General features: G+C 40.4%; 6 protein-coding genes across 7 annotated transcripts; all 6 read left to right on the forward strand.

The window, feature by feature from the left end:
- Positions 1–2,178: 2,178 nt before the first annotated feature.
- On the forward strand, positions 2,179–4,306 carry LOC110767303 (uncharacterized). The gene is made up of 2 exons (XM_021970808.2): positions 2,179–2,518; positions 3,911–4,306. Exons 1-2 carry the CDS (start codon positions 2,408–2,410, stop codon positions 4,136–4,138), a joined length of 339 nt encoding a protein of 112 aa, XP_021826500.1. The 5' UTR covers positions 2,179–2,407; the 3' UTR covers positions 4,139–4,306.
- Positions 4,307–5,340: 1,034 nt separating this feature from the next.
- LOC110767302 (uncharacterized) lies at positions 5,341–7,024 on the forward strand. Its single transcript, XM_021970807.2, has 3 exons — positions 5,341–5,543; positions 6,258–6,458; positions 6,742–7,024. Exons 1-3 carry the CDS (start codon positions 5,433–5,435, stop codon positions 6,775–6,777), a joined length of 348 nt encoding a protein of 115 aa, XP_021826499.1. The 5' UTR covers positions 5,341–5,432; the 3' UTR covers positions 6,778–7,024.
- Positions 7,025–7,714: 690 nt separating this feature from the next.
- Positions 7,715–8,967, forward strand: PRA1.B4 (prenylated RAB acceptor 1.B4). Its single transcript, XM_021970806.2, has one exon. It carries the CDS (start codon positions 7,943–7,945, stop codon positions 8,621–8,623), a length of 681 nt encoding a protein of 226 aa, XP_021826498.1. The 5' UTR covers positions 7,715–7,942; the 3' UTR covers positions 8,624–8,967.
- Positions 8,968–10,506: 1,539 nt separating this feature from the next.
- On the forward strand, positions 10,507–13,870 carry LOC110767300 (probably inactive leucine-rich repeat receptor-like protein kinase IMK2). The gene is made up of 2 exons (XM_021970805.2): positions 10,507–12,860; positions 12,959–13,870. Exons 1-2 carry the CDS (start codon positions 10,973–10,975, stop codon positions 13,582–13,584), a joined length of 2,514 nt encoding a protein of 837 aa, XP_021826497.2. The 5' UTR covers positions 10,507–10,972; the 3' UTR covers positions 13,585–13,870.
- Positions 13,871–14,044: 174 nt separating this feature from the next.
- On the forward strand, positions 14,045–16,706 carry LOC110767281 (BRISC complex subunit Abro1-like protein). Of its 2 annotated transcripts, none has more exons than XM_021970780.2 (3): positions 14,045–15,088; positions 15,315–15,412; positions 16,290–16,706. In XM_021970780.2, exons 1-2 carry the CDS (start codon positions 14,189–14,191, stop codon positions 15,369–15,371), a joined length of 957 nt encoding a protein of 318 aa, XP_021826472.2. In that variant the 5' UTR covers positions 14,045–14,188; the 3' UTR covers positions 15,372–15,412; positions 16,290–16,706. The 2 variants fall into 2 exon arrangements, with proteins under 2 accessions (XP_021826472.2, XP_021826473.2); XM_021970781.2 differs by lacking the exon at positions 16,290–16,706 and adding an exon at positions 15,879–16,229.
- A 1,355-nt stretch (positions 16,707–18,061) lies between these two features.
- Positions 18,062–20,654, forward strand: LOC110767277 (uncharacterized). Its single transcript, XM_021970776.2, has 2 exons — positions 18,062–18,483; positions 18,779–20,654. The coding sequence occupies exons 1-2, from the start codon at positions 18,461–18,463 to the stop codon at positions 20,313–20,315; spliced, it is 1,560 nt and encodes a 519-aa protein (XP_021826468.2). The 5' UTR covers positions 18,062–18,460; the 3' UTR covers positions 20,316–20,654.
- Positions 20,655–20,742: the final 88 nt, after the last annotated feature.

The following is a 20,742-nucleotide window of genomic DNA, read 5'->3' on the forward strand; positions in this document are numbered from 1 at the left end:
CTCATGATGCATGTCACAAAGAACAAATGACTTTAATATTGAGGTGTTTAATGAGGCCTCAAAATATTATTCTTTATATTTTGTAAACTCTTCTAACTTTAATAAAATTAATTATTTGATAGAAAAAGAAGTAATTTTAGTGTTTAATTTGTCTAAATGGGCACATTTTAGAAATTTGCCCAAGGCCTCAGAAAACCCAAGACCGGCTATGTTTAGGACAATGAGTCTCGTGTTACATCCATGTTTAAATTTAGGTTAATTTAGACTATCACTTTTATAAATAAATATATAAACCTTTTTAAAGGCATATGAGAATAAAAAGAAAAGAACGTTGATACAATAATATAACCAATCAATTACCCATGTGGAAAACATGTAACACATTATATGAAACAAACAAGAAGATGGATTCAGCACCGTTTGGGTTGAATTCAATTCATTAAATCTTAACGACGTGCATTTGTTGACTTTGTTCATATTTGTGTCTTGAACAGAATTTAGAAACCTCTAAATCATTCAATCTTCAAAACATGAGTTTGTCGGGTCATTTCCGTTACTAATTAGTGCTTAAAGACCACGTACCCTAAAACAAAGAGAGAAATTTGGATTAAAATTCTCCTAATCATGCTCCTTAATCAGTCCAATTGCACAAGTCAACGTCTGCTGTCAAATCCATCTCTGGTTTTATGGGGTCGCTCTCATAAGTTGTATTTTATCCAACCCACTAGAAGTTGAATGGAGACTTAAAACAGGGAAGGCAGAACTACTATAAAACTGATTACTTCTCCTTAAAGAAGAAGAAGAAGAAGAAGATTGCATCCTGTGAATGGCAGAGACAATCAAATTCAAATCCGGCCACTATTCAATCCACGCTAAATATTAAAAATTGACTAAGCAAATTGGGGTAAAATATCAAGTCTACGAGTCTCTTGATTGAATATTTGCTTTCGGATGTTTGTTGTATGTTATTCTTTTGGCTTATTATCACAAAACATCATTGACGTTTGCGAAATTATCACATTGCATCCCTAACGTTAATACAGGTACTCTTAAATAGTCCCTCTGTCAAAAAAACCGTTAAATCCAAGGATATAATCGTCAAATCAATCCAAAACTATAATTTTTTTTCCTTCCCTTCTCTCTTTCTTTTCTTCTTCTTTCTTCTTTCTCTCCTCCTGGCTCCGCTCACTCTTCTTCTTTCTTTCTTTTTTCCTTCCCTTCTCTCTCTCTCTCTCTCTCTCTCTCTCTCTCTTTTTGTCTCCTCTAGCCACCCAAACCACCACCCCGACCACCAAAGCCACCACCGTGAGATCTTATATCCCTGCCCCTCTCTCTACTCTGTCTGCAACTCTCTCCCTGCCCCCTCCCACAGCCCACCAACCCATAGCCACCCAAACCACCACCTCGACCTCCATAACCACCACCGTGGGATCTTATACCCCTGCCCCTCTATGTACTTTCTCTGCAACTCTCTCCCTGCCCCATTCCACAGCCCACCAACCCAGCACTCTAGCCACCCAAATCACCACCCTGAGAGAAGGAAAGAGGAAGAAAAAAGAGAAAAAAGAAAAAAAAAAAAAAAAAGAGAAAGAAGGAAAGAAGAAAAATGAGGAACAAAGAAGGAAAGAAGAAAAAAAAAAGGGAGAGAAAGAAGAAACAGCGAAGGAAAAGAAGAAGAAAAGAGGAGGAAAGGGGAGGAAAGAGAGGAGAAAAAAAAAAAGAAACAGAGAGAGAGAAGGGAAGGGAAAAAAAATATTATAATTTTGGATTGATTTGACGATTATACCCCTAAATTTAACGGTTTTTTTTACAGAGGGATTATTTAAGAGTACCTGTATTAACGTTAGGGACCATTAATGATACAAAAAACGTTAGGAATGCAATGTGATAATTTCGCAAACGTCAGGGACGTTTTGTGATAATAAGCCTATTCTTTTCATTTGAAAAGTAGTTTTTTTCCTCAAAATTTGTAAAGCAATTTCACTAGTTGACAGAAAATGTGTACTCCCTTCCCTTCCCTCTAAACTTTTGTTCATAAAAGAAAAGTGTAATTAATTAGCACTAAATAAGATTAAGAAGATATTACTTTGATTCCTCAGTTCTCGTAAGTGTAATATACATCTCATCTATTTATAATCAGTCTAATCATATATATTGGCAAGAGGAAAAGTAATTAATTTGAGGGCAAAACATTGAAAACGTTTAGAAATATGCTTGGTATTTGTTTGAAGTATCCAAGTTTGCAAGTGTATATATATATTAGAGGAAGATTGAGGAGGGAGGAAGGTGCTTGGTCTCTCTGTCTCTCTCTCTTTCACACATATTTCCTTCCACCCACAAACAAGTTTTTGAAGAGTCCAAGTTCAAACTCAAAAATTCAAAAGCTCAAAAGAAGGAAGATCAGAAGATGCCTTGCCTTTACATCTCCACCAACGTGAACCTAGATGGATTTGACACTGATTCCATCTTTTCTGAAGCCACCAAAGCCATCTCTTCCATCACTGGAAAGCCTGAAGACGTAAGTTTCTTTCTCTTCCTCACTCATGCCAATCACTCAGAAACACACACACACACACACACACACACACACAAAGTTGAGTTTCTTAATTCAATTTCATGCATGGTACTTGGTATTTTGTAATCCGTTAATCATGATTAATGCTATATTCTTATATAGATAGGCTCAACTTTTTGTCCAAAAAACACCCAAATGAGGTAATGTCAACTGGGAAAACCAATATTTTACAAGTAAATTATAGAGTCCAGACCCACTAGCTAACTTTTAGTTGATCCGAGTAAAGATTAGAGGCTGTTCTTCTGTAGCAATTAGATACTGGGAAATCACTTGTTCTGCTTTTGTGTTTTGCTTTTTTTGTAATTCACAAGGGAGATTTGCTTTTGGGTTCCCTTCTTCTCTTTTTAGTACCTAAAATCATATCAATTGCTTTTAGCTAGTGTCTGCCCAGATTTTGTATGAATAGAGTAGCAGGTTGAAAAGAATTGGCTTCTGTAAATCAATGAGCATCAAGGTCTCTCAACCATGTAAGATTGGAATTTCTTGGGACCACCCCCCCCCAAGCCCCCATGTTACAAAGTCAGCGCAGATTGGGGCAACCTGTGCAAATCTCAAGGAGGAGCAAGGGGAGTTGGTCTGGTAGTCAAATCACAACAGGGCTGCATATTGTAGTTTGTTTATGCTGGTTTTTGTCAAGGGCTAGTACCTAATGGGGTTTTACTGATGTGATACGTGATGAGTTATTTTGATATACATTGTTGACTCATTTTTTAATAATTTAGTCTTTTAACATCTAGCCGCTGTCGTCGATATTATACTGGTCTTTAGTTCTTAGGAGATTTTGAGTTCACACCTCTAATCCCATTACATCTACACTTCTTTGGTTTTTGGCGTTTCGTAACAACTTAAAGTTTTGGAGTTTAGTGGTTACGGAGAAGAAAAATGCTTGGCAAGCTGTGACATTAGCCCAGTTTAACCTAATAACATGCACTGAGCTGTGAGACTAGTCCCATTTGACTGGCGAGGGCAGCCGCACCAATCCTCCATGACCATTGTATATAATTTTAGTCTTGAGTTTAAAAATCCATAGTCAGCTGCTGAGCTCTTCTTAGGACCACTTGATCAGAAAAACAAGATAAATAGGTAACCACTTGATGATATTTAAGTATTGGAGTAGCTGTCTGTCCACTGGTTGGAGCCCCACCAAGGTTTCCGGCTTTTGAGCATTTTCCCACTTAATAATATGAGTGCCTTGTGGTTGGTTGGTGTCTGCATCAACCCATTTCAGCATAATTCGATTCTTGACACACTAAGGTTTCGTTTGGAAATAATTTTGTAAGAAGCACTTTTGTTTATAAAATATTTTGTAAGAAGCGCTTTTGGTGGTTGGTGCAGTATGTGATGGTGTTGCTTAAGGGATCGGTGCCCATATCATTTGGCAGGAGCACCAGTGAGCCAGCAGCATATGGTGAGCTAGTAGCAATGGGTGGAATTAACAAGCCAGTGAAGAGGCAGCTGATTGCCACCCTTGGCACAATCATGGAGGCCAAGCTTTCAATCCCAAAGACGAGATTTTTTCTTAAAGTTGTTGATGTAAGTACTGCAACAGGGTCTAAGCTCTGATATGGAATTCAAAAAAAATAAAAAAGAGGTTGAGGTTTTGGTTCATTGTCTTCCGCATTTGTTGGCCAAAGAAATAAAGGAGGGTAAAGAAGCGTTGTTTTGTGTAGCGTTTCTATTTGTAGCAGGACAAAACCCACCGAATGAAAGTAACCAATGGTTTTTCTCTGATATGATTTGTAGAATTTGGTACCATGTCTCTCTTTCTTTTGTTCTGATCTATCAAATATCATTGTGGGCAAATTGACCTACTCAAATTGATCTTAAACACAACACGTCACTCAGGCCAAAAAAAAGCATACACGGTGCCACACCATTATTGCTAGTATTATTGTCCTTTCGGTAGAGAAAATATCAGCCCAAAAAAGTGGTTTTTTTTTTCTTCCCTTTTTGGTGAAGAAAACTTTATCAGTCAAGGAAATCCAGCCACTTTGTCTCTCTCTGTTCCAAGTTCTTTGTCTATATTTTGCATTCAGAAGGGATATAGGTGACCATTCTTTTGGTTGTAGCAGCAACATTTATAGAGCTATGTTGTCACACAATTTGAAATATTATGTTAAAAGACTGTCAATCAAAAATATTATGTTAGACATAGAAGTGGTGTGGCTTTTAGAAAGAAGTACGTTCTCCTATCATTATATATACATTTCTTTAACACTATGAGCCGATTAATAAAATAACATGTCAAATTGTATACGATATGACTATTGTAAAAAGATAAGTTGTACTCAAAATATATTAGGAACATATAACACTATGAACAATAAAACCTATATTGTTTTGTGTGTATTTTTTCATTTCATCGTACTAACTACACTACGGAAGTATACACATGTTGTACATCAAACTAGGAGGCCTTTCAACCTGATCTTAGACCCCAATTCATCCTCCATAAAACCAACCTTGAGGAACAACCTTTAGGTTTTCGGCCGTTGAATTCTCTCTATTATTTTTTGGGAGAGTATATAAATTGTCAAAATTGACCTTGGCCAAAATTAGGCCCAAGTTCAACAAGAAAGTTATTTGAAACAAAATATGAGTAGGTCCATAGAGGTAGAACGGATCCAAATCACTTATTCTACGGGCTCAAAGATTGAGAACAATGGGCTAAACCCATCTTTCAAGTGTGCTGATGGCAAAGGGGCATTTTGGGAAGTTAAAATGTGTGTATTATACTGAGATTATATCTCTCCCATAAAATAGAAGGGGACAGGACAAGAGGGAGGGTGAGGGTTTTTTTACTACCAGAGCATTTGCAGAAGCAGTCTAGTGTGAGAGAGTTTCAGAGACGAAAACGATGCCGTGCCTCAACATCTCAGCTAACGTCAGCCTGGAAGGAGTAGACACCTCCTCTATCCTCTCCGAAGCCACCTCCACCGTCGCCAAGATCATCAGCAAGCCCGAGGCCGTACGGTTCTCTCTCTCTCTCACTCAGATTTTAGAATTTTTGTGTTGAACTCTAAATTTTAGGTAGATGCATGTTCCTTTTCGAATTTAGTTTTGTTTATTTTTGCTTGATGAACAATATTTGGTATTTTAGCTTAAACAAAAGTAGGTTTATAAGTCTTGCTAATTTTGACTTTTGGTTTAGTAATTTTGATGAGGTTGACTTTTCAGTAATTTTTTTGATTCTACGATGCATAACTTGAACACCAAACAAATGAGAAATATTAGTGAGTGGTAGATGTTAGAGATTGAGGTTTGCTTTAGTAACTTAATATTTTATGGAAAGCAATGCAATGTACCTCCTCTGTAGTTCGCTTTGCTTGCCTTAGAAAAAGGGTTCTCTAACCAAACTGGTGTGCTCGGGGTTCTTGAGTATTCGTGGAAGAGGGCAATCATAGAGTTATATGCATGTCTTTTAACGATAGCATCCGAGTTTCCAACAACTCACCCGATGTGTCCTAAGTTCTGTTTCGGAATTGGTTGAGAAGATGTTTTAGTTTTCCACTGATATTGGATGGGAATTTTACTTTTTTAGGTTTATAGTGATGTTTCGATACTTTTGTATGTGATGTATTGCTCCATTACTTGTTTGCTTAATTCCCTTTTTAACTATCTTCCTCTTTTGTTTGGTCGTGTTTGAGATCGTCTTATGTAAATTGTGATTGTCGATGTGCAGTATGTGATGATTGTGCTGAAGGGATCAGTACCCATAGCTTTTGGTGGGACTGAGCAGCCGGCTGCCTATGGTGAGTTGGTCTCCATTGGTGGCCTTAACCCTGATGTGAACAAGAAGTTGAGTGCTGCAATTGCCGCAATTCTTGAGACTAAGTTGTCTGTGCCCAAGTCACGATTTTTCCTCAAGTTCTATGACACCAAGGCAAGCCATCTCACCTTTTCAAGTTTTCCATAGAAAAGTGTCATGTCGTGCACTCGTTTCTTCTCATTGCATTCTTCCTGTTTGTTTAGGCCCATCAAAGTCAAGAATATGCACAGTGTTTGCATGCTTTACACCAGAACTAGATCATGTAAATAAGTCTTTACTGTCTAAAGCCTTAAGCATAGCTCCTGTTAGTCGTTCTCAAGAATCAATTTCATGTTGATTTGCAATTTATTATACTTGTTGCCACTTTAGATGATTCTGGTGCTTTGTTATTCTGCAGGGTTCCAACTTTGGATGGAACGGGTCAACCTTCTAAAGCGCATGTTACCATCGGAGCAGTATCTTAAATTTCTCCTCAACTTTATGCTCTCTATTCAGAGACAGCTTTATATCTAGTGATGATTTGGTACCACAGTACTTTGATAATACTGGAAAGGATATTGGCATTTTCTGTATGTGTGCTTTTGTTTAGTAGAACCTAATGGAACTTTTGAAGGCTTTGTATGCTTGCATTCGCATTCGGGAATCGTGTTCCCTGGGTAATGATCAATGATGTTATGGTACCCACATAGTTGGCAATCCTGGTTTAAGGTTCATTTCTTCGGTGTATGCATCTGTTCGGGTCTGTTGTCTATCTTAAATTTGGCTTGCCTTCCTAACCAGATATTTGAAAGTGCACTCTTTCAATGCAGAGTAGCCATAGTTTCTTGCCCCCATAACGATTGCAATCCATGAGAGCCCCATTATCACCAATCACTTCTTGATCTAGTCCTTATTCTTTTAGACTTTCTGAAACTCTCTCCGTTGATCTCTGCCTCAGGCCTGTGTTCTTTCCTTTGCTTTACTTCTATTGGACTTTCTCCAAACTGGAGAGCTCTTCCGACTAGATTTCCGGTAAATCTAATCGTGTAAGATAAGATAAATATTTTACGTGATGCACTTTATTGAAAGAAAAAGATTATATAAAAAAAAGGTTGAAATTTGGGTTGAACCCATTTTAGCCAAATGCACCCTTTTTCGTTTCTAATTTACTTTAAAACTAAACATAAATTGATAATTTAAACAGAAGTCATAAAATTAAGGCAAAATAAATAGTATGAAGGGGATCCACTAAGTTTTGCTTGTTTTATTTTAGGCCGTCCATGTAGACTGGAGATGATTTTATGCGGTGGATTTGAGACTTTGTGACGATATAATACAAATACAAAATCCTCCGGGAAAGTGAGTGGAAATTGAAAATTCCCGGGTGATATCATTTCACCCGGATTTTGACGGCGAACGCGTAAAAACGAAGCAAGAAGAACCGTAAAACTTCCCTCTCCTAATTTACTTCCCCTCCTATTTCCGTCGACTTTCCTTTTCTTAGCCCACACACCCTTCCCTCCTTCCCTTATAACAAAAAAAAATCCCTCAAAACCAAAATTCACAACATCAGATCCGAGATCCAAAATCTGAGATCCGATCAGATCCACCGACCCGCAATGTCGAACCCAACTCCACCTCCGATCCTTCCGGTCTCAACCACGTCCACAACCACCGCAACCACAGCCGGCTCCGCCCAATCCCAGGCCCCGATCGCCACCCCAGCCTTCCGCGCCTTCCTCACCCACATCTCTGAAAATCTCCGCTACGGCCTCTCCCAGCGCCGCCCCTGGTCCGAGCTCTTAGACCGCTCCGCCTTCGCCAAGCCCGAGTCGCTCTCCGAAGCCACCGGCCGCGTCCGCAAGAACTACTCCTACTTCCGCGTCAACTACCTCGCCACCGTCGCTCTCATCGTCGCCGTCTCCCTCTTCACCCACCCCTTCTCTCTCCTCGTCCTCCTCGGCCTCCTCGCCGGCTGGCTCTTCCTCTACCTCTTCCGGCCCTCCGATCAGCCCCTCGTCATCTTCGGCCGCACCTTCTCCGACACCCAGACCCTCTGGGGCCTCATCGCCTTCTCCATCTTCGTCGTCTTCCTCACCTCCGTCGGATCCCTACTCATCTCGGCTCTCCTCGTCGGCGTTGCCGTCGTCTTCGCTCACGGCGCCTTTAGGGTTCCCGAGGACCTCTTCTTGGACGAGCAAGAGCCTACAGCCTCCACTGGCTTCCTCTCCTTCCTCAACGGTGCTGCCTCCAATGTCGCTGCCGCCACGGCCCCTGCCGTCATCGCCGCTCGCGGTTGATCTTATCTATCTCCTCCCCATTGTCGTTGGATCGCGCTCAAGATGATGATGGTATAAGTAGTTAAATTCATATTATAGTTTGTTCTCAGACAACAAAAAAGAAAAAAGTAATAATAAAGTTGACGTTTTTGTCCTACAAACATATTTAGGGTGGGTGTTGTTGTGCGCAATTTGTATGGATCTGTGTATCTTCGTTCTAATTTAGATAGAAAATTCATGTTTTTTCATGGTTCTTTGGTGGATCTATCAATCGAACTTCTGTCCCTCTATTTCTTGATTTGATTTTGTCGAGTACAAATTGTAACTGCCACAGATCATTGATATAAATGATTCTTTTTGTTCTACTCTCTGCAAATCTGCAATATATAATTTATCTCTACGAATTAGAGTTTCAGATCTGTATGCCTCTTAGTTCATTTGGATGAATGCATGTATTCTAGTTTCTTCTACAACGTCTTTTGTTCAAATCAAATACTTGAAGAAATGTTGACACTTTTCCGTAATCTATATATTTCTGATTCTTTTAACAGCAGCTACATTGTTAGCGATTCAGATGTGCTTTGGTTAGGATTTAGATTGCCAATAGATCTATGTACTTGATATGTCACTTGAAATCTAGCACTGGAATGTGGGATAGTTTAACATGCCTGATTCAAGGTTTCACTTCGTTTTACAAGCTGGGATTATGACAGTATTGATATGTGATGCCATTGCTGATACCTGGTCTTGATGATGTTTAAGATTTAGTTATCATGGGGGCATCCACCCGTGGTGAATTCTTGTCTCGGTTGCTTCACCAATTTCTTTGCATCTATCGAGTTCATGACAAGTGAAAATTTTAGACAATAAGAACATTTTGGTCAAACTTTTACATGCTTTAAAGAATCTGGTTAGATAAATGAGTCACATAGAATGTGAAATTCAATGGATCACGCCGAGCTTAAAGGTTCGGGGGATAGTTCTAGTACGGTGCCATTCATGTTAGCCATATAGTAGATGTTGAATAATCCCCATATTCAAGAGTGCTTATGAGACCTGCAGATTTCCCGTGATTGCTCTGTACTTTGTTAGTCGCAGTATTTATTTTGATAAAAGTGATGTATTACCATTGGCATAGTGGAAAAGTTTTAGTTCAGTTCACACATCAGGGCCCTGATGAAGGAGGCTGATGAACTGTTTACATGTCTGTTTGTGCAAATATTAAATCTGGGTTGTCATCCTCTTCCCTTGTGCTCTTGTTGTTCTTAAAAGAGGGAGAAAGTGCCTTTGTCATCATCTCCTTGGTCTGTTTATATGCTAAGCAGTATAATTTTGCTGTGCCAAGTCTACTTTCAACCTGCCAATGCTCTTTTGTATTGGTTTTGATGATAGCACTCGATGATTAGCGTATATATATCGATCGTGCCAACTGATCACAGTGATCGTATATCAGGTTGAAGAACAATGTTTGAAAAAATTACAAATGTGATTACTAGATAAATCTTGCACGTTTTGCACGAAATCTGAATCCCTGTTGTTTAATTTGCTTAAGGCAGAACAAAACAAAGCTCTATCATAACCATGATTATGTCGATTTGCGAAGGATGATTACCAGAAGTCAGAAGTTAATCATTACGAAGTCCTATCATGTCAATTACTGTAATTTTTAAAGCCTCCCAGAAAGCAAAAGTAGGATGCTGTTAAAATGCATATGCCATCCAAAAGGGAAAATTCATAGTTGAAACAAATGATTGCCAGACAAACTTTAATGGACATCATTGAGCTTGAATCGGTCTAGGACGTCTGCAAAAGGAGTTTCTCAACATCCAGATCCACTGAGGTCATTACAGTCATTTTGGCTGTACCCCTGGTATGGTACCAAGTTGATAATTCACTGGATGCCAAAAATTGCCGGGTATGTGGCCTATGAAATATAGCCGTTGGAGAATCTGAAGAGAAACCGGTTTTTCAACCCAGCCGTTATATGGTGGAAATGCACGAGAGAGAAAAATTAGCCGTTACAGATAAACAACGATGACGAAGTAGTCTTCAACTCAGGACATTGACCCCATCCCACCCTGACTCTTTCTCCGACCTCATCTCTTTTCCAATACAATATTTTCTCCCCTGTCTCAACCCACTCAGATTCTCACATGCTCAAACCGCCTCAATTATTTCTCCCCTCTTATTTAGCTTTCATTTCGTTGTTCATCACCTCTAAAGATTCTCTCTCTCTCTCTCTCTCTCTCTCTCTCTCTCTCTTTACTACAACTGTAAAGACCTTGAGCTGAACTAGAAAAGCTTTCAGTTCCTTCATCATTTGCATTCACTTATTTTCTTGAACATCTTCTTCAACATTGCATTTCTTTGATGTTCATGGAAAATAAGTTCTGTCCATTTCAGATTATGCATGGCTTTAATAATTTGTTTATGTTCGTGTATGCCTTGCTCTTTGTTCAGCTTCTGGCTCTGACATACCAACCTGTTTTGGGTCAGCAAGGAGATAGTGTGGTTGTCACCCAATCCGATTACCAAGCACTTCGAGCATTTAAGCGTGAACTCATCGATTTCAATGGCGTTTTGCGCAGCTGGAATGACAGCGGCTATGGAGCCTGCTCAGGTGGGTGGGCAGGAATCAAGTGCGTCAAGGGACAGGTCATTGCAATCCAGCTTCCATGGAAGAGACTCGGGGGCAGAATCTCCGAGAAGATTGGGCAGCTGCAAGCACTTCGAAAGCTCAGCCTCCACGACAACGTTTTGGCTGGCCCTGTCCCTTGGTCTCTTGGCTTCCTTCGCAATCTCAGAGGGGTTTACCTCTTCCATAACCGGCTTTCGGGTTCTATACCTCCTTCAATTGGTAACTGCCCTCTTCTTCAAACTCTTGATTTAAGCAACAATTCACTTACTGGTACAATTCCTTCTAGTCTTGCAAACTCTACCAAGTTGTTCAGGCTCAATTTGAGCTTCAATTCACTTTCTGGTACTATCCCATCTAGTCTCACCAAGTCACCTTCTCTCACCATCCTTGCTCTCCAACACAACAACCTCTCTGGTTCTGTTCCAAGTACTTGGGGTACTGGAACAGGAAATAGAAGCTACCAACTTGCGATCCTGACCCTTGATCATAATCTGATCTCTGGAACTATTCCAAGTTCTCTGAGCAAGTTGGGTTTTCTTGAAGAGATTTCTGTAAACAATAACCAGATTACTGGGACTATCCCCAATGAACTAGGGGGGCTCACAAGGCTCCAAAAGCTAGACTTATCCAACAATGCTATCAATGGAAGCTTTCCTTCTAGCTTTTCCAACCTCTCCTCCCTTGTTTCATTGAATCTAGAGGGCAATCACCTCGATAACCACATCCCAGAAGGCCTTGACAGATTGCAGAACCTCTCAGTACTCAACCTGAGGAAGAATAATTTCAGTGGCCATATTCCAGCATCTATTGGGAATATTTCTGGAATTTACCAAGTTGATTTATCTGAAAATAAATTCAGTGGAGAAATTCCTGCTTCACTTGGCAGCCTAGCCAATCTCACTTCCTTCAATGTTTCTCAGAACAATCTCTCTGGCCCAGTCCCATCCCTCCTCTCCAAAAAGTTCAATTCCAGCTCTTTTGTGGGGAATCTTCAGCTATGTGGCTATAGCACTTCAACTCCTTGCTCTTCTCCCCCACCTCAGATTCTTCCATCTCCACAAACACGGCCTTTGAAGAAAAAGCATCACCACAAACTAAGTACGAAAGATATAATTCTCATAGCAGCAGGTGCCCTCCTAGCGGTTCTGCTTCTACTCTGCTGCATTTTGCTTGTTTGCTTGGTCAGGAAAAGGTCTGCTTCAAAAGGAAAGAATGACAAAACTGTCAAGCAGGCTGCTGCTGGGAGCACTGACAAGGCGGCTCCTGCTACCACCGGAGTGGAATATGGCGGTGAAGCTGGTGGAAAGCTTGTTCACTTTGATGGGCCATTTGTTTTTACGGCTGATGACCTATTGTGTGCCACTGCTGAGATAATGGGAAAGAGTACATATGGGACTGCATATAAGGCAACATTAGAGGAAGGTAATCAAGTTGCAGTGAAGAGGTTGAGGGAAAAGACTACAAAGGGTCAAAAGGAGTTTGAAGCTGAAGCTGCGGCACTTGGGAAAATTCGGCACCCTAATCTCCTAGCTCTGAGGGCCTATTACTTGGGACCTAAGGGAGAGAAGCTTCTGGTCTTTGATTACATGCCTAATGGCAGTCTTGCATCCTTCCTTCATGGTAAGTTGATTCAACTATAGCTCCTGGTTTTCCTGATCGTTTGATACAACTATATACTATAAATGTTGCCCAACATCCTAATGTAGCATCTTATGCAGCTCGAGGGCCCGAAACCATCATTGATTGGCCAACAAGGATGAACATAGCGATCGGTGTGACGCGTGGACTCTGCCACCTGCACAACCAGGAGAACATCATACATGGGAATCTCACATCCAGCAACATACTGCTAGATGAGCAGACCAACGCTCACATTGCAGACTTTGGCCTTTCCCGGCTCATGACCGTGGCTGCAAACACCAATGTGATTGCCACTGCAGGAACCCTTGGCTACAACGCACCGGAGCTCTCAAAGGCCAAGAAGAGCACAACAAAGACTGATGTGTACAGCCTTGGGGTGATCATATTGGAGCTCCTGACAGGGAAGTCTCCCGGGGAACCAATGAACGGCATGGATTTGCCCCAGTGGGTGGCATCCATTGTGAAAGAGGAGTGGACAAACGAAGTTTTCGATTTGGAGCTCATGAGGGATGTGCCAACCATAGGTGATGTGCTGCTTAACACATTGAAACTGGCTCTGCACTGCGTGGATCCATCGCCAGTGGCACGACCAGAAGCTCAGCAAGTTCTGCATCAGCTAGAGGAGATTCAGCAGCCTGAGGCAAATGTTGGCTCTGCTGAAGAAGGCACAGAAGTACCACCACCACCATCAACAACTGAGTAAAAAGGGTTTGTTACCATCATCAACAACAACAACAACAAATGAGAGTCAGGGTTTTATTATTTATTATTATAAAGGAGGGTTTTGTTATAAAATTACTTTGTTCACAGGTTTAGGAAGAAGTAGGCATTGAAAATTCTTTATAAATTAGTATATGTAAATATAGGTTATTGTTTGATTCTTTTGGTTGAGGATGATAATAAATTATAATGTATTCTTTTTATCCAAGTTGTGTTTCTGTTAAACAAACAGAAGAATGGATGTTATGAAATTATAGTTGACAACTAAATTAGTGTCACACTTACTTTCCCATCACTCTCTTCTAATCGAACATTTTCATGTTATACCTAAAATCAAATGCCATTTAAAATAAATAAATAAATACAAATTTAATATTGCTAATTATTCCTTCTATATTTGTTCGCGCAATATGGTAAAATTACATTCCAACCCAACTGCCATTTAATTCACTTCTGCTTGTTCGCGCAATCTGGTGAGTAGCCTGAGACTCTCTAAGAGCTCAATCTCTCTCGCGCTCCATCTCTCTCTCTCTCTCTCTCTCTCTCTCTCTCTCTCTCTCTCTCTCGGAGCTCAAATTTCTAATGCAATGGAAGACCCTTCCATTGACAAAGTAGCAATATCAGGGCCAGCCCTAGCCTCCATGATCCAACGCTTCTCAACCTCCCAAGGCTCCGTCGACGGTCTGATCTTCGGCCACGTCAGCCACATCGCCCCCACCCTCACCGACGACTCTCCCAATTCCACCTCCTCCGCCACTCTCATCGCCACCATCACCGGCTTCTTCTGCTCCGGCTCCACCCACTCCTTTTACAACTCCTCGGGCAGGGTCGACCCAGTCCTCCTCCGCCGCCTGGTCCTGGCCCAGGCCCAGGCCCAATCCCCCTCCGCCCACCTCCTCGGCTGGTTCTCCGGCCGCCGCAAAACCCACCTCCGTCCCTCTCTCAGAGAATTTTCAGTCTCCAACGCTCTCTCCTCCAACCCCAATCTCACGTTCCCAATCCAAAACCCTCCAGAAGGCCCCTCCAACCCTAATCTCGTTCCTTCCCTCTTTCTCCTCTTCGCTTCTCCGATCACCGATCAGACCATCCACACCCACGAGTACCGGGCCTACCACTTCCGTGCATCCAAACACTCCTTCGAGCCAAAATCAATTCAAATCGTCAACATTGGGCCTGCGTTTCGAGCGCAGTACGAGAACTTCAGCCCCAACTCGCCTTTTCCCAATTTGCCATTCGAGCTGAGGGTTTCGCCGATGATCGTGGACAGAGGAGAGGACAGTTCGGATCAGTTGAGGCAAGTTAACAAGGACCAGAGCGAGTTGGATATGTGCAGTGAGGGGTTGGAGGTTGGGAGCCTCAGTAGGCTGATGGGTTCGGAGGCTGCGAATTACACGACTGGCGTGGAGGATTTGTATGAGAAAATGCTTGTGAAGATTGAAAGCTTGACCACGCTCGTTGAGAAGAGCTCCGCTAAGGTTCTTGAGCAGGTGAGCCTTTACTGAATTTAGTAAATTTTCGGGAAATTACGTGTAAATTTGGATGGGATTTTGTCAATGCAGTCAAATTGTCATGAATTTATCAATTGCAATATTGAGCTTGTATGCCATTATTCTTTTTTTTTTTTTTTTTTTTTTTCCATTTTCAATGCTAAGTGTGTGCTCTGCATATCATATTTGGAAGTTGTGAATTCATTCTTTTGGCAAATTTTGGCAGGAAAATCTCAATAGGAAGTTAAGGTACAAAGCTGCAAGGTCTGCTGCGTTGGAGTAATTGCTTGATTCTTGCCGATGGTGTTTTGTGGTGGTGTCAGGGTAATTTTCTTTTTCCTTCTTGTTTAGTTTATTTCATGTATTGAGTGAAGCAATGAACCTGTATTAGTGAATTATCTGACATTACTAATGTTGTGTAAAGTCTTAGTACAAAGCTCAACATTGCACGGGTGACCATCGCTCTCATGTTTTGCATTGTCTCTTTAAATTGTTTGATCGTGTTGTTTCTTCCACATAATGTTGTGTTCCTTTTTTTACATATTGAATCTTGCAGTATTTCCATTTACAAATTTAGCTTTTCCGTACTTTCAACATATCTCTTCTTTCTCCAGTCCAGATTCTAGTTCCTTTTAGGGTTCTTTTCTGAAGGATTTCTCTGGTAGCTGAGCTTGTCCGCTTCCATTATCACCAACACATATCATCTGCCTGGGACGGCTCTTTCTAGATTTCTGTCAAGTCTACCTTGTATGTTGTCCACTATAGTTAACAATCTCTTTTTAATTTTTAGGTGAGAAATGCATGCACAGGCATTACCGTTACAGTAGATTGTTGTCTCAGCCCGTCTGCACCCTCTGTACGAAAATTGGGCACCTCATTGTTAATAATTGTCTTGTAATGGTTGTATTTCAAATGTTTTATTCCCCTTATCTGCGGACCCTCAATATCTGTTCCACGATGATAACTAATAATTACTCGTGTGGAATCACATTGTTTTGTAAGTGAATAAAACGATGAACAGAAGGTCTCTCTAGCACCAATTTTCATGTATTTGGAGTTGTCGTAGGTTGACTACCATTAAAAATCAGTCCACAAATTTCATGACTACCAATTTTCATGTATTTGAAGAGATTTTAATCCAGCCCACAAATTCAGCTTTATGTGCCTCACTTTTGTCTTCTTTATCTTGTTCTGGAATCAGTGAATCCTTCATGGTGGGAAGCTATATTATCCCTTGCAAAAACGAGGAGTAATGAAGTCGGTGAATCCTTGTGTAGCGTTCTGCTCCTCATGTTTGTCTTGGTTTTCTGTTGGAATCACAGCATACAGGAAAGTGCCTGGCTTGATGATGTGGTAGCTCATGTATATGTAAGATTTAGTTGCCATGGCATTGCATTCGATGCATCATGCAGTTGGTGACTTTTGAGATGAAGATCTGTTGGAACCATGGAAGTGTTTTCTTGTACTAATTACGGTGTGGCATGTTTTCGTGGTCTTGAAGATGGGGATGATTTGATACCCTGTGTCCTTTCAGTTATATGTGCACCTACTGTATCTTGTCCATTTATAAGAGGAGGAAGAAGAAAGCAAATGGATTGTGCAATATTTTCATCTGTCACCTCCCTATGTTTGTTTCTCCTTTCATTCATTCAAGCATATGCAACCCGACAACTCAACCACAAATTCAAGAGGCCGACGATAAGCAGCACAATTGCCATCTCAGAAAATTAGGAAAGGACCCTCCTTGACCACCAGTACAAGGCCATGATTATTAGCTTGTAAGATTTGTCCAGTTACCATATTACCAGCAAAACCACCAACCAAAGGGAGCTCCCATCACAAGAATTCGTCATTGTGTCATTTTTGGGCCTTCGTCCGGCCATGAGTACCCAGAAAACTGTTTGTTTGGTTTGCTCAAGGCCCATGTATATTCCATGTTTGGGCCTTGTGCCTACCAGAAAACTGAACAAAGAAGATTTCCAAAATTTGTCTCTTTTCTTTTCTTTCTTTCTTTTTTGGGGTCACACGCGTCTGATTTGGTGGTACTTCTGTGATTGGAAAGCAATTCATTGTGTTGTGATTTGTCAACAGTATGACTGCGACAATGGTTGATGGGATTATATACATATATATTATATAGGGAGGCTCGTTCATGTTCGTGATGGTCAAGCTTTCCAATCCAAGTCCCATCTCTTAAAAACGGGCAAACCTTATTCCCACTTTTTTGTGTTTGACCTCATAAATATAAGATAAGTTAAATGAATTGATTCGAAGAGTTTTGCAAGAAACAACCTCCTACTTTCTATTCAATTTCCCTCACTATTGGTAAAATATATTTTTTATTATTTGAAAGCTATTGTTACAAGCTATGAAACCTCCTACTTTTTTAATTTTTTGGGTTTGTGGTAAAAAACTAAGCTTAAACATCATGAATTTTGGATAAAATAGGACCAAAACATTTTTAATGCACTATTTTTGTATAATAAAGTATATTTATATGGAATTTTTTTTGTAGTGCAAGGGATAGTCTAAATTGTATGGAAGTGTGATTTTTTACACACACAACTATGATGTTGTGGGGATTCGAACCTAATACCTCTAGTCTGTAAATTAAGCCCCTTTTTTTTATTGGGTTAGAGGTTTTATGAGGAACAATTTTATTATACAAACAAATCAACCTTTTTTGGTTTTTTGGGTTTTGAAATCAGAAAAGCTGAACTTTCAACTCTTTCTTGTCTCAATAAATTACTTTTTGCTGCGTCAACGGCACTTCATATTCAAATATTTTTGTTTGACAGAAGATTAGGACTCTTGCACTAGTTTCTTCCTAATCAAACAGCATTGAATTCTAATTACTATTAAACCAGCTTTATGTTGGAGCACCAACTGCCAATTAAACTAACATAAAAGAAATCAGCAAACTGTGAGAGAGCATAGACAAATTGCAAACAGATAACCCAAGTCTTCGTGGCCAAGAAAACGATGGGACAAAACAGGGTACAAAGTCTACGTGTCACAAAAGGATGCCATAAATAAGGCTGCGACGAATTGTCCATGTCATTATTTCACACATATCCTTTTCGGGAGTATCTCTCAGTTTGCCTTCGTCCCCAAGTTATAGTGACGACAAGCTTGCTTTATTAGCAGCAACAGGGGGGCTTGCTAGGCTGCCTGGCTGGCCGAAAACAGAGAAACCAAACTCGTCAAACGCCTCAAAACCTCGCTCAAGAGGCAAATACTAAACGCGTACTTAAACCCCAGATAAACCCCTTTATCAGTTTTTACACATAACAAGAAGGAAGCCTGAGAGAAGAGTAGAATAAGCAGACCCACAAAAAGAGAAGAGGAAAGCAGACATCTTTCTGAGTTCCCATGACGTCTGAGGCTTCTGACGGGTGAGTTCTTTGAGGCATGTTTTCATTTCTTCTTTTATAATGGGTTTTCTTTCATCTTCCCCATCTGGGGTTTTGTGTTTGGTTCCTCTACTTTGATATCTTTCTCCATTATGATTGTGTACTATGAGAAATTGAAGTTTTGGGAAATTTTGAAGTCTTCTTTTTCTAGGGGCCTGTAAATTTTGTCCATGTTGATTGTTTAAAAGTTACAGAACCAACTTTGAATTTCATGAAACTTGACCAGTCTAAAGAAAGTTCTAATTTTTTTTTTTTTTGGGTACTTGTTTTCTTTCAGGGATAAAAAATTGCGCAAGAGACGTAATGGTTGTGATTCAATAGAGGACACTCTGGCTAAATGGAAGAATTACAATGACAGATTTGATTTTGCAAAAGATGGAGTGAAAAAGACTCGGAGGGCCCCATCTAAGGGGTCCAAAAAGGGGTGTATGAAAGGGAAAGGAGGGCCTGAGAACTCAGATTGCGTTTATAGAGGTGTTAGGCAGAGGACTTGGGGCAAGTGGGTAGCTGAAATTCGAGAACCAAATAATTCTAGTGGCGTGTCAAAGAAGAACAATCGTCTTTGGCTTGGTACTTTCCCTACAGCCTATGATGCTGCTTTTGCTTATGATGAAGCTGCTAAGGCCATGTATGGTGGTTTGGCCAGGCTTAACTTTCCACAAAACACTATGAAATTGAAGGAGTATTCTAATTCTGTGTCTTCTGGAACAACTAAAACAACTAAAACAACATCATCATCATATGAGTCTTCAACAACATATAATAATGGGGATGAGGCAGAGGGATTGGACATGAGCAGCAAGTGTGCTATGGAAAGCTCTCGATTTGTGGTAGGCGAATCAAAGGAAAGATCTGACTTCTTTGAGGATTGTGTGCATAAAGAGCCAAAGCAAGAAACTGATTGTTCTGTGGGTTTTGCGACAGAGGATTTAGAGGTGTTAGATGCTACTCTAAGAGAAGCTAAAGATGTAAAATGCGAATTGGAAACTGAGTATGAGCTTGCCAGAAATGATGCTGAAGAAACAAGTGTTTTTCAAACCGGGAGTTATGAAAGCTTCTACCATAGGCCTGATTACTTGCATAATGAGCTACAGGTTGTGAATCTTGATTCAGTACCTGATGGGAAGCCTTATAATGATTGGGAATCTTTGGAGACTCTTTTGAGGTCCAGCAACGATTACTTAAATAATGAGCTTGTAGATGCGGAATGCAATAGAAGAAATGATTGCAACCCTTCAGAGGATGTTAATGTTGAGAAACCGGTAACGAGCGAAGCCATGGAGAAAGAGTTTCCCATGATTCTGGAATCCGGAAGTCACAATGGCCTAGATGATAGCTGCCACTATATGCATAACGAGCAGATAAATGTGGCCAGCAATCTGGTAACAGCTGATTTTGAGCCATCTAACGATGTTGAAATTAAGGGATCAATGACGGATCAAGAATTGCAGGGAGGTCTTGTAGAAACTACGAACTTAAATGGCCATAATGGCTTCATAGATGGTTATGCTTGCTTAGATGACATTAGGCCGTCAAATGATATCGAAATGCAGGAGAACAGACTTGCCAACTTGCATAATTGGTCTGTAGAAGAATCATACGACATTGATGCTCAGAACCAACAATGGGGAAGGCTGCCTAATCTCCCTAACCAATTACAGACACAACCACAGGTTAACATACCAGGAAACTTAGCTCATATGGAGGAAGCAAGTTTGGGCATCGATTTCGATGTAGATTTGTTCAGGCAAAATTATGATTCAGGTGTATTAGAAGAGCAGGTGTTTCATGGTTCATGGTTCCCTTACTCTTAGTTGAGACTAGCTGAATTGGATGCTTGTTGATATTGTAGTTTATGTTTCTACAAAGGAGGTTTAATCAACGACATGCGTTTTGGTATTCTGTGCTGCAGTGCTTGTGATTCATGTTCATGCAGACTTGCAGAAGGATTCTGAGATTTTCTTTGGATTAAGGATCAAACTAAGTGAATTAGCTGTATTTTGTTGTAGGGAAAGGAAGAAAAAACAAGTCTCCATCTTCCATTGTGATGGAACTTGTCTTTTCATTTTAGAATCTTTGTGTCATTTTGTAAACATTTTGTAGGTGTCAACGTGATTCTCTTAATAATATCGTATTATCTCCTTTGGCCACCACACTTTGGTTTTGTTTGGTTGATATTAAAGTTGCCTCCTGTACGTGTTTTAACAAACATATCCTGAGCCACGCTAATATAAATTTTTG

This window comes from Prunus avium, chromosome 6, assembly GCF_965620075.1.
Source record: "Prunus avium chromosome 6, drPruAviu1.hap1.1, whole genome shotgun sequence".
Lineage (NCBI taxonomy): Eukaryota > Viridiplantae > Streptophyta > Magnoliopsida > Rosales > Rosaceae > Prunus > Prunus avium.

Coding starts and splice junctions, on each gene's coding strand:
- LOC110767303 (XM_021970808.2), top strand. CDS start 2,408: ATGCCTTGCCTTTACATCTCCACCAACGTGAACCTAGATGGATTTGAC. Junction 2,519..3,910: donor TCACTGGAAAGCCTGAAGAC/GTAAGTTTCTTT, acceptor TGGTTGGTGCAG/TATGTGATGGTGTTGCTTAA.
- PRA1.B4 (XM_021970806.2), top strand. CDS start 7,943: ATGTCGAACCCAACTCCACCTCCGATCCTTCCGGTCTCAACCACGTCC.
- LOC110767281 (XM_021970780.2), top strand. CDS start 14,189: ATGGAAGACCCTTCCATTGACAAAGTAGCAATATCAGGGCCAGCCCTA. Junction 15,089..15,314: donor CCGCTAAGGTTCTTGAGCAG/GTGAGCCTTTAC, acceptor AAATTTTGGCAG/GAAAATCTCAATAGGAAGTT.
- LOC110767302 (XM_021970807.2), top strand. CDS start 5,433: ATGCCGTGCCTCAACATCTCAGCTAACGTCAGCCTGGAAGGAGTAGAC. Junction 5,544..6,257: donor TCATCAGCAAGCCCGAGGCC/GTACGGTTCTCT, acceptor GTCGATGTGCAG/TATGTGATGATTGTGCTGAA. Junction 6,459..6,741: donor TCAAGTTCTATGACACCAAG/GCAAGCCATCTC, acceptor GTTATTCTGCAG/GGTTCCAACTTTGGATGGAA.
- LOC110767277 (XM_021970776.2), top strand. CDS start 18,461: ATGACGTCTGAGGCTTCTGACGG. Junction 18,484..18,778: donor ACGTCTGAGGCTTCTGACGG/GTGAGTTCTTTG, acceptor GTTTTCTTTCAG/GGATAAAAAATTGCGCAAGA.
- LOC110767300 (XM_021970805.2), top strand. CDS start 10,973: ATGTTCATGGAAAATAAGTTCTGTCCATTTCAGATTATGCATGGCTTT. Junction 12,861..12,958: donor TCTTGCATCCTTCCTTCATG/GTAAGTTGATTC, acceptor CATCTTATGCAG/CTCGAGGGCCCGAAACCATC.